Source organism: Scardinius erythrophthalmus, assembly GCF_964197995.2.
Source record: "Scardinius erythrophthalmus genome assembly, chromosome: 16".
Classification (NCBI taxonomy): Eukaryota; Metazoa; Chordata; class Actinopteri; order Cypriniformes; family Leuciscidae; genus Scardinius; species Scardinius erythrophthalmus.
This window is the reverse complement of record NC_138236.1, coordinates 41,041,199-41,053,711: the sequence shown is the minus strand read 5'-3', so window position 1 is coordinate 41,053,711 and position 12,513 is coordinate 41,041,199. Positions and strand designations below refer to the sequence as shown.

General features: G+C 44.7%; 1 protein-coding gene across 1 annotated transcript in view; it reads left to right on the top strand.

The window, feature by feature from the left end:
• The window catches only part of znf407 (zinc finger protein 407), a 22,631-nt gene extending 10,326 nt beyond the window's left edge, over nucleotides 1-12,305 (top strand). The window contains exons 6-9 of the mRNA XM_081388717.1: nucleotides 431-514; nucleotides 798-918; nucleotides 6,789-6,967; nucleotides 10,939-12,305. Of these exons, the coding sequence (XP_081244843.1) occupies nucleotides 431-514; nucleotides 798-918; nucleotides 6,789-6,967; nucleotides 10,939-11,639 (1,085 nt within the window). The 3' untranslated portion in view covers nucleotides 11,640-12,305. The remainder of the gene's footprint in view (nucleotides 1-430; nucleotides 515-797; nucleotides 919-6,788; nucleotides 6,968-10,938) is intronic.
• The last annotated feature ends 208 nt before the right edge of the window (nucleotides 12,306-12,513 follow it).

The following is a 12,513-nucleotide window of genomic DNA, read 5'->3' as shown; positions in this document are numbered from 1 at the left end:
CACTTTTTCTTAAGTTGTTCTTAAGTTTTATACTGTGATGCTTGTGTTATTGGTGTTGCGTTATATGTTTGGTAATAAAAAGTTAAACTGGCAAAAACAAACGTTTTTTTTTCTCGGGGTCGGGGTGGGGGGCATCATAAAGTAATTATGCTTAGGGCACCAAAATGGCTAGCAGCGGCACTGTATATACACACACACACACACACTCATACCCACACACACTCACACACTCGTGCCACTACGCCTTCCTCACCCTCTCTGCCATGAAGGACCATCACAGGACACACAGGTACCCTACACACACACACACTCACTGTGTGTAGTGGTTGCATATTTCAGGACACACACAGAGTGACATCAAGCACAAATCACCAGGGAACTGTGATGTGTGTAAGTGATGAAACGGCTGGTCTCTGATCCTCTGTTTCAGGAGAGAAGTCTTTCCTCTGTGATCTCTGTGGGTTTGCTGGAGGAACTCGTCACGCTCTGACCAAACACCGGCGCCAGCACACAGGTACACATCACACACACACACACACACACACACACACACACACACACACACACACAGGTACACATTACTCTCCCCAGCACACAGATACACATTACACACACACACACACACACACACACACACACACACACACACAGGTACACATTACTCTCTCCAGCACACAGATACACATTACTCTCAAATGTACACACTGCATGTCTTGTCTGAGTATTTGTCATAGTTAAAGGTATGCAGGTGTTGTGGACCGAGAGCATTGGAATCATCAGTGCTGTGTTTGCTGCAGGTGAGCGGCCCTTCAAGTGTCAGCTTTGCAGCTTCGCCTCCACCACACAGTCTCACCTGACGCGGCACAAGCGTGTGCACACAGGCGAGAAGCCCTACCGCTGCCCCTGGTGCGACTACAGGTACACCTGTCTCACTCTCTCAGCATGCACACCTGTCTCACTCTCAGCATGCACACCTGTCTCACTCTCAGCATGCACACCTGTCTCACTCTCTCAGCATGCACACCTGTCTCACTCTCAGCATGCACACCTGTCTCACTCTCTCAGCATGCACACCTGTCTCACTCTCAGCATGCACACCTGTCTTACTCTCATCATCCACACCTGTCTCACTCTCTCAGCATGCACACCTGTCTCACTCTCTCAGCATGCACACCTGTCTCACTCTCTCAGCATGCACACCTGTCTCACTCTCAGCATGCACACCTGTCTCACTCTCAGCATGCACACCTGTCTCACTCTCAGCATGCACACCTGTCTCACTCTCTCAGCATGCACACCTGTCTCACTCTCAGCATGCACACCTGTCTCACACTCAGCATTCACACCTGTCTCACTCTCTCAGCATGCACACCTGTCTCACTCCCTCAGCATGCACACCTGTCTCACTCTCAGCATCCACACCTGTCTCACTCTCAGCATGCACACCTGTCTCACTCTCAGCATGCACACCTGTCTCACTTTCATCATCCACACCTGTCTCACTCTCTTAGCATGCACATCTGTCTCACTCTCTCAGCATGCACACCTATCTCACTCTCAGCATGCACACCTGTCTTACTCTCATCATCCACACCTGTCTCACTCTCTTAGCATGCACATCTGTCTCACTCTCTCAGCATGCACACCTGTCTCACTCTCAGCATCCACACCTGTCTCACTCTCAGCATGCACACCTGTGTGACACTCTCAGCATGCACACCTGTCTCACTCTCTCAGCATGCACACCTGTCTCACTCTCTCAGCATGCACACCTGTCTCACTCTCTCAGCATGCACACCTGTCTCACTCTCAGCATGCACACCTGTCTCACTCTCAGCATGCACACCTGTCTCACTCTCTCAGCATGCACACCTGTCTCACTCTAATCATCCACACCTGTCTCACTCTCTTAGCATGCACACCTGTCTCACACTCATCATGCACACCTGTCTCACACTCATCATGCACACCTGTCTCCCTCTCATCATGCACACCTGTCTCACTCTCAGCATACACACCTGTCTCCCTCTCATCATGCACACCTGTCTCACTCTCATCATGCACACTTGTCTCACTCTCATCATGCACACTTGTCTCACTCTCATCATTTTCACCTATCTCACTCAGCATACACACCTGTCTCACTCTCATCATTTTCACCTGTCTCACACTCATCATGCACACCTGTCTCACTCTCATCATGCACACTTGTCTCACTCTCATCATTTTCACCTGTCTCACACTCAGCATGCACACCTATCTCACTCTATGCATGCACACATGTCACATTCTCATCATTCTCACCTGTCTCACTCACACTCATCATGCACACCTGTCTCACACTCATCATGCACAACTGTCTCACTCTCATCATGCACACTTGTCTCACTCTCATCATTTTCACCTGTCTCACACTCAGCATGCACACCTATCTCACTCTATGCATGCACACCTGTCTCACTCTCATCATTTTCACCTGTCTCGCACTCATCATGCACACCTGTCTCACTCTCATCATGCACACTTGTCTCACTCTCATCATTTTCACCTGTCTCACACTCAGCATGCACACCTATCTCACTCTATGCATGCACACATGTCTCACTCTCATCATTCTCACCTGTCTCACTCACACTCATCATGCACACCTGTCTCACACTCATCATGCACACCTGTCTCACACTCATCATGCACACCTGTCTCCCTCTCATCATGCACACTTGTCTCACTCTCATCATTCTCACCTGTCTCACTCTCATCATGCACACTTGTCTCACTCTCATCATTTTCACCTGTCTCACTCTCATCATGCACACTTGTCTCACACTCATCATGCACACCTGTCTCCCTCTCATCATGCACACTTGTCTCACTCTCATCATTCTCACCTGTCTCACTCTCATCATGCACACTTGTCTCACTCTCATCATTTTCACCTGTCTCACACTCATCATACACACCTGTCTCACACTCATCATGCACACCTGTCTCACTCTCATCATGCACACTTGTCTCACTCTCATCATGCACACCTGTCTCACACTCATCATGCACACCTGTCTCACTCTCATCATGTCAAGTCAAGTCATCTTCATTTATATAGCGCTTTTAACAATGTAGATTGTTTCATAGCAGCTTTACAGAGATAAGCGTATAATTTAAGGTAACAGAGATTGTTTCGGCTTTACAGCAGAGTTAAGTTATTTCCATCTAAAGTTAGTTTTAATTGATTTGCTTCTGTCGCAATGATCATTTGTTATTAAATTAGGGGCCGCTAAGACGACACCATTCTCTCTACACAGACTTTAAACGCGAACCTGTGAGAAACGCTGATGCCGTTCACATGCGCATTTAGAATGGGTTCTATAGTTATGTGCGTTAGAATATACGCAGGTTTGGAATTCCCTACAAGCCAAGCCTAAACAAAATACTTGTCTTTCCTTATAAATTTTGATAAGGAATTATATTTTATTTGTTGCTCTGGGGTAGGACCGCGAGACGAATTTTCCCGACAACGCCTTATCTGTATAGTGGTAGAGGGATCCTCCATTGGGAGAGACTAGTTGGCACTTCAGCACTGCGTTGTCATCAGTCCAGGCGAAGGTCCTTCGTCAGATCTGGATACGGCCTGGATCTGGCAGGCTGCAGGAAAACCTCGGGATAAACACAGACACTAAAATTAGCGTAGATGCCATTCTTCTCATGATGTAACGAGTACATCAGGATTTTTGGGAAGTGTTCCCGGTTCCGGCTGACCTACTATATGCAGCCTAACATTAAATTATAGAAGTCTATAATGTATTATGTGAATGCTAGGTCAAAGAGATGTGTCTTTAATCTGGCTTTGAACTGACAGAGTGTGTCTGCTTCCCGGACAATGGTAGGAAGACTGTTCCAGAGTTTTGGTGCTAAATAGGAGAAGGATCTACCACCAGCAGTCGATTATGATATTCTAGGTATTATCAACTGGCCGGAATTTTGAGATCGTAATAGACGTGAAGAACTATAATGCGTTAAGAGCTCGCTCAAGTACTGCGGAGCTAAACCATTCAGTGCTTTGTAAGTAATCAGCAATATTTTAAAATTGATGCGATGTTTAATAGGGAGCCAATGCAGTTTTGACAGAACTGGGCTAATATGGTCATACTTCCTGGTTCTGGTAAGAACTCGAGCTGCTGCGTTTTGAACTAGCTGTAGTTTGTTTATTAAGCGTGCAGGGCAACCACCCAGCAGAGCATTACAATAATCTAGCCTTGAGGTCATGAACGCATGAACCAATTGTTCCGCATTTGTCAATGAGAGCATATGACGTAATTTAGATATATTTTTAAGATGGAAAAATGCAGTTTTACAGATACTAGACACGTGACTTTCAAATGAAAGATTGGTATCAAAGAGCACACCCAGGTTCCTAACTGACGACGAAGACTTAACAGAGCAGCCATCAAGTGTTAGACAGTATTCTAGATTATTACGTGAGGAAGTTTTTTGTCCAATAATTAGAAACTCTGTTTTTTCAGAATTTAGAAGTAGGAAATTACAAGTCATCCAATTTTTTATATCCGCTATGCATTCCGTTAATTTTGTGAATTGATAAGTTTCGTTAGGTTTTGAAGAAATATAGAGCTGAGTATCATCGGCATAACAGTGAAAGCTAATGCCATGTTTCCTAATGATATCTCCTAATGGTAGCATGTACAGAGTGAACAGCAGCGGTCCTAGTACTGAGCCTTGTGGTACGCCATACTGAACTTGTGATCGATGAGACATCTCATCATTTACTGCTACAAACTGATAACGGTCAGATAAGTATGATTTAAACCATGCTAGTGCATTTCCCGTAATGCCAACATAATGTTCTAATCTATTTAAAATAACGTTTTGGTCGATGGTGTCAAATGCAGCACTAAGATCGAGTAACACTAATAGCGAGATACAACCACGATCGGATGATAAGAGCAAATCATTTGTGACTCTAACGAGAGCTGTTTCGGTACTATGGTACGGTCTAAATCCGGACTGGAAATCCTCGCAGATATCATTTCTTTCAAGAAAGGACACTTGTCTCACTCTCATCATGCACACTTGTCTCACTTTCATCATTTCCACCTGTCTCACACTCATCATACACACCTGTCTCACACTCATCATGCACACCTGTCTCACTCTCATCATTTTCACCTGTCTCACACTCAGCATGCACACTTGTCTCACTCTCATCATTTTCACCTGTCTCACACTCAGCATGCACACCTATCTCACACTATGCATGCACACCTGTCTCACTCTCATCATTTTCACCTGTCTCACTCTCAGCATACACACCTGTCTCCCTCTCATCATGCACACCTGTCTCACTCTCATCATGCACACTTGACTCACTCTCATCATGCACACCTGTCTCACACTCAGCATGCACACCTATCTCACTCTATGCATGCACACCTGTCTCACTCTCAGCATGCACATCTATCTCACTCTCATCATGCACACTTGTCTCACTCTCATCATTTTCACCTGTCTCACTCTCACCGCATGCACACCTGTCTCTCTCTCATCATTTTCACCTGTATCAATCTCATCATGCACACTTGTCTCACTCTCATCATTTTCACCTGTCTCACACTCAGCATGCACACCTATCTCACACTATGCATGCACACCTGTCTCACTCTCAGCATGCACACCTGTCTCACTCTCATCATTTTCACCTGTCTCACTCTCATCATGCACACTTGTCTCACTCTCAGCATGCACACCTGTCTCACTCTCATCATTTTCACCTGTCTCACACTCAGCATGCACACCTATCTCACTCTATGCATGCACACCTGTCTCACTCTCAGCATGCACACCTGTCTCACTCTCAGCATGCACATCGATCTCACTCTCATCATGCACACCTGTCTCACTCTCATCATTTTCACCTGTCTCACTCTCTCAGCATGCACACCTGTCTCACTCTCATCATTTTCACCTGTCTCACACTCAGCATGCACACCTATCTCACACTATGCATGCACACCTGTCTCACTCTCAGCATGCACATCTATCTCATTCTCATCATGCACACTTGTCTCACTCTCATCATTTTCACCTCTCTCACATTTAGAATGCACACCTGTCTCACACTCAGCATGCACACCTGTCTCACTCTCAGCATGCACATCTATCTCACTCTCAGCATCTACACCTGTCTCACTCTCATCATTTTCACCTGTCTCACACTCAGCATGCACACCTTTCTCACTCTCATCATTTTCACCTGTCTCACACTCAGCATGCACACCTGTCTCACTCTCATCATTTTCACCTGTCTCACACTCAGCATGCACACCTGTCTCACTCTCAGCATGCACACCTGTCTCACACTCAGCATGCCCACTTGTCTCACACTCATCATGCACACTTGTCTCACTCTCATCATTTTCACCTGTCTCACTCTCATCATTTTCACCTATCTCACACTCAGCATGCACACCTATCTCACATTCATGTTTCATTGTTTGTACTGGAGCTGAAATCAAATACATGAGCCTTCGTGAGCAGAAGAGAAACATTCAAGAAATCATACTTATTTCAGACTTTTATAGAAAAAAATATATGCATACAGGTTTGAAATGAGTAAATGATGACAGAATGGTATTGTTTTGGGTGAATTGTCCCTTTAAAAAGCACCACCAATGCAATAAATCATAGCAGTCTTGATGTTTTGCTCCGTATGAAAGGAAACACGACATCTGTTCAGCGTTTAGTGAATGTAAACGTGTTGTTGTTTGTATTGTCAGATCGAACTGCGCAGAGAACATCCGTAAGCACATCCTGCACACAGGCAAGCATGAGGGAGTGAAGATGTACAACTGTCCCAAGTGCAGCTACGCCACCAACGGCCCCATGGACTTCAGGAACCACCTGAAGGAGACGCACCCAGACCTGGAGAACCCAGACCTGGCTTACCTGCACGCAGGTGCTCGTCCGCCTCATTCTCTGCTCACTCTTCATCAGTGGCTGTTCATAACCTGCACTGATCTAAACATGCAGAAGTGCTCAACCACACTGACATCTGCACCTCTTATTTCAAATATTATAATAAATGAGTTCAAGATTTTGTAGTCATATTAGTAGTTGAGCTTGCAGTCGAATATTATTTGTGATAATAACACAATGAAACATGACAAATTGTGCGACATCATTTTTAAAGGTAAGCAAAAACAAGAGAGAACCAACAGAATATTAATAACTGATTATGTTGTAGTCAGTGTTTGCTTTTTCCTTTCAGATTTTTGTTTTTCTGAGCATTTTTGGTAATCCATAATAATAATCACTATTAACTATTCACTATTAACTAGTTGCTTATTAGTTAATAACTAGTTGCTCATGCATATTACTAGGATATTGGCTGTTTATTAGTATGTATAAAGCATATACTGTATTAATGCCTTATTTTGCATGACCATATTCTACATCCCTTAATCCTACCCAAACTTAACAACTACCTTACTAACTATTAATAAGCCGTAATTAGGAGTTTATTGGGGCAAAAGTTGTAGTTAATAGTGGGAATTTGAGCCTTATCTAAAGTGTGAACCATTGTTTTGTCTTTGCAAATAAAATAAAAAAATATATTTTTGCCAAATAATGAAGTTGGATAAATACCTTAAAGGGACAGTTCACCCAAAACACAAACATTCTGTCGTCATTTACTCAACCTCAAGTTGTTCAAAACCTGAGCGAGTTTCTCACCACACAATTAAGGGTATTTTTTTTCCTACTATGGAAGTCAATGGCTACCGTTAAATGTTTCCTCTAAATTTTTAACACTGAACCTAAAGATACAAAACATAAAACAACTTTTATGACGTATATTTTCCGACTGAACTTACCAAATGTTCAAAGCAATGCCGTGTGCAGGATAACTGCGCTCGTTTCATGTGTGTTCATATAATCCGCTGAGAACTCGTGTGTAAAGGAGTCAAACACTAATGAAGATTTGCTTTCAGTCCAGTTTAGGGTCATATCTTGTGACATCACGTCCTGTTTAAGGTTTGTTTTGATCAGTGTTGGGTAGGGGTGGAACGGTACATGTATTCGTATTGAACCGAATCGGTACGGGCGTCACGGTTCGGTGCGTGAATTTACACAGAGAATACACGGTACAAAAATAAATAAAACTCGCGTGCAAATTAATTAATGTAATGCGGAACTACTGTTAGATACGCGGGTTCTTTAAGGACACCTAATCTGTAGCCCCGCCTTAAGATAGGTTTGTTTATACTTTAGCCTGCCTCCGCAGTGCGAGCCTCCGCTGACCGCGCGCGCGCCTCCCGAAATGGACAAGGCATTTCTACTTCGCGCTCGCCGGTGTACTATTCTTTGAAACAACAGGGTGCGACTCAGTGTAACTGTCATCTAAACCATCAGGAATCAGCGGTGAGAAGTAAGGTACACTCGTGAATGTTTATTTTAGTACAACAACACTTTAGTACACCAAAACCACACTACAAAATAATCGTGTAAAGCAGTAAACCAGATTATTCCTTGTGACATTAGAAAAAAAATGGATATGAGAACGTAACCTACAACTAAATTAACGTTATCTTACATCATTTCTAAAAATTTTTATTTAGTTTTGTGAACCTTTTTATAAAACATGGCCATTTATTTTTATTTAAAGGGCTTATGTCTGCTATTGTAGGCTCATTTTGTTAATGTAAGCAACTAATTTAGACGCAAGAACTGGGTGCCGGTGCTGTGAGATGTACATGCTCGGCCAGATTCGGCTCAAAGTCGTGCGTCTTCGGATGCGGAGCCGTGTGCGCTAAAAGCCGTGCACTGCACACTGCCACGCGAAATGTGGCCTTGCACACCCAACGCACACGACCGCCCACACCACAATGACAACATTTTTGCCGCGCACCCTCGCACTCGTGTGTCCGCACATAAATAAGAGATGCTTTATTTTCAGTTTAATAGCTGATTGTCTTATTTTGTTTACATCTTACTTTACACACTTCAGGGCAGGCTGTTGCAGCTAGCTCAGGGGAGAGACTGTATGACACTAGGTGGTACAGCCTGAGACATGCACAATAAAAAAGATTTCCTTCTGCATTTTTGTTTTGCTTTTCCCTCCATTGTACCGAACTCGTACCGAACCGTGATGTCTGAAACGAGGTATGAACCGAACCGTGACTTCTGTGTACCATTCCACCCCTAGTGTTGGGGAAAGTTGCTTTTAAAAGTAATGCATTACAATATTTCGTTACTCCCCCCCAAAAAATGAATTGCGTTACTTAGTTACTTTCTTTGAAAAGTAATGCATTACATTACTTTTGTGTTACTTTTTCTCACCTGGGTTGGGCTTGCTTCTTTGTTTTTAATAACAATAAAAAAGTTATATTTTTGGCAAATGTTAAGGCCCTTTTACACCAAAAGTGAAATGAATAAGCCTCAGACTGAAGGAAATGCATATTTACTCCTGTACATCCGGTAGAGTACAGTAGATGCAGTGTACAGTAGAGGTAAAGTACAGTAGTCTACAGAAGAGGTAGAGTACAGTAGAGGTAGAGTATAGTAGAGTACAGTATAGGTAGAGTACAGTAGAGGTAGAGTATAGTAGAGTACAGTAGAGGTAGAGTATAGTAGTGTACAGTATAGGTAGAGTACAGTAGAGGTAGAGTATAGTAGAGTACAGTAGAGGTAGAGTATAGTAGTGTACAGTAGAGGTAGAGTATAGTAGAGTACAGTAGTGTACAGTAGAGGGTGAGTACAGTAGAGTACAGTAGAGGGAGAGTACAGTAGAGGTAGAGTACAGTAGATTACAGTAGAGGTAGAGTACAGTAGTGTACAGTAGAGGTAGAGTACAGTAGTGTACAGTAGAGGTAGAGTACAGTAGAGGGAGAGTATAGTAGTGTACAGTAGAGGTAGAGTACAGTAGAGGTAGAGTATAGTTGAGTACAGTAGAGGGAGAGTATAGTAGAGTACAGTAGAGGGAGAGTACAGTAGTGTACAGTAGAGGTAGAGTACAGTAGAGTACAGTAGAGGGAGAGTATAGTGGAGGTAGAGTACAGTAGAGGTAGAGTACAGTAGAGTACAGTAGAGGTAGAGTACAGTAGAGGTAGAGTATAGTAGTGTACAGTAGAGGGAGAGTATAGTAGAGGGAGAGCACAGTAGTGTACAGTAGAGGTAGAGTACAGTAGAGTACAGTACAGTAGTGTGCATCAGAGGTAGAGTACAGCAGAGGTAGAGTACAGCAGAGGTAGAGTACAGCAGAGGTAGAGTACAGTAGAGGTAGAGTACAGCAGAGGTAGAGTACAGTAGAGGTAGAGTACAGCAAAGGTAGAGTACAGTAGAGGTAGAGTACAGTAGAGGTAGAGTACAGCAAAGGTAGAGTACAGTGGTGTACAGCAGAGGTATAGTATAGTAGAGGTAGAGTACAGTAGAGGTAGAGTGCAGTAGAGTACAGCAGAGGTAGAGTGCAGTAGAGTACAGCAGAGGTAGAGTACAGTAGAGTACAGTAGAGGTAGAGTACAGTAGAGGCAGTGTACAGTAGAGGCAGTGTACAGTAGAGTACAGTAGAGGTAGAGTACAGCAGAGGTAGAGTACATTAGAGGTAGAGTACAGTAGAGGTGGAGTACAGTAGAGTACAGCAGAGATAGAGTACAGCAAAGGTAGAGTACAGTAGATGCAGTGTACAGTTGTGTTTTACGCATGCGCTATAAAGGTGAATTTAGCGTTTTCAGGCATTATCCAAAAGTTTCTCATCCACACTGAAATGCCGGAAAACGCCTGAAAACGCTAGTGTGGACGGAGAGCGTTTTTAAACGAAAACTCAGTTTTCAAATGTATCTGGAATAGACGTAGCATTAGGTCCGTGTTGCGCTTGTGTTGAGCTCATGAAACGGTCTACTTATTGTGTGTTTCTGCTCTCTCCTGTGTCAGGAATCGTGTCAAAGTCGTTCGAGTGCCGTCTGAAGGGTCAGGGTGCATCGTTCGTGCAGGCGGAGGCGGCGTTCGCCCCGGATGAGCCTGAGCTGGGGTCCGAGGCGCTCCAGCAGGTCATCATCATCCAGGGCTACGGCGGGGGAGAGGTGGCCATTGATCAGGCCCTGGAGGAGTCGGCCGCCGCCACGCTACAGACCCTGGCCATGTCCAGCCAGCTGGCGGAGGTGCTGCACCTCACTGAGGACGGGCAGCTGATCGCCTCCCGGGACCAGACCCGATACGTGCTGGTGGAGTCGTCCGGAGAGGCTCGAGAGCAGGAGGAGGCGGAGCGCGGGGTGTGTGAGTCCTCCTCGGCTCTGGACGCGCTGCTCTGCGCTGTGACGGAGATGGGCCAGCAGGGCGGTGCTACAGAGATCACCTCTGATCAGAAGAGCGATGCTCAGACGCCTCCGGCTCAGGTGTACGAGGAGCAACCGGATCAGGTGATGAGCTCGGCCAATCAGCACACGTCTGAGCAGATGCAGGAGGTGTTGCAGTTTGCAGCCAGTCAGCTGATGATGAAGGAGGGGCTCACGCAGGTGATCGTCAACGACGAGGGCACGCACTACATCGTCACTCAGCTGGACGACTCCACGCTGCATGTGGAGGAGCCGTCCGGAGAGGAGACCGTCGTTTACTCCGAAGTGAGTCAGGAGTGAAGTGTCTCTCCAGCTGAAGACAGTCACTCAGCTGGACAACTCCACTCTGACCGTCGAGGAGACCGTCGTTTACTCCGAAGTGAGTCAGGAGTGAAGTGTTTCTCCAGCTGAAGACAGTCACTCAGCTGGACGACTCCACGCTGACCGCCGAGGAGACCGTCGTTTACTGCAAAGTGAGTCAGGAGTGAAGTGTCTCTCCAGCTGAAGGCAGTCACTCAGGGTCTCTTCCCATCACAACGCTTTTTGGGATTTTTCTTTTTTGATTCTATATGCAACAGGCACATAGCTATGAAATCCACTCTTACTTTGTGTGTACAAATGCAATATATCCTTCTACTAAAGGCTAATTCAGTTCAATGTGTACAGATGTTTAGATTACTAATGAAAGCCTTGTTAACCACCTTCTGTTTTCCTTTACGTATGTTTGATTGTAGTGGTGAAACACCCATTCTGATTCAGGACTGTCATCTTAAGAAACTCAAGACAGCATCAGTAAAGGCCAGGAAATAAAACTGTGGAAAATTTATATTTATGACCTTGATATTTTCTTTGGTATAGAAGGTGTTTAAGTGAACCTCTGAATATACTTCCGTTTACAGGTGTCCTTTTGAGAGATTGATTGCTTGTGAACTCTAAATAAATAACTGAGCAGTTTGCTGACACATTTGTCTGTTTCAGGTACATGAGCACTGTTAATAAAACATCTCAGCACATTTGTGCTTAATGTGACAACGCTGCAACTCTTAAAGTCCGCGTGAACCGGAAGTTGCAAACGACTTTTCTCCAGTGTTGTGACGTATTTCCCAGTGAAACGGAATATTGAACAGAGGGCAGGGTTTTACTCTAGCGCTCCTCCTCTCCATCTCTGCTCATA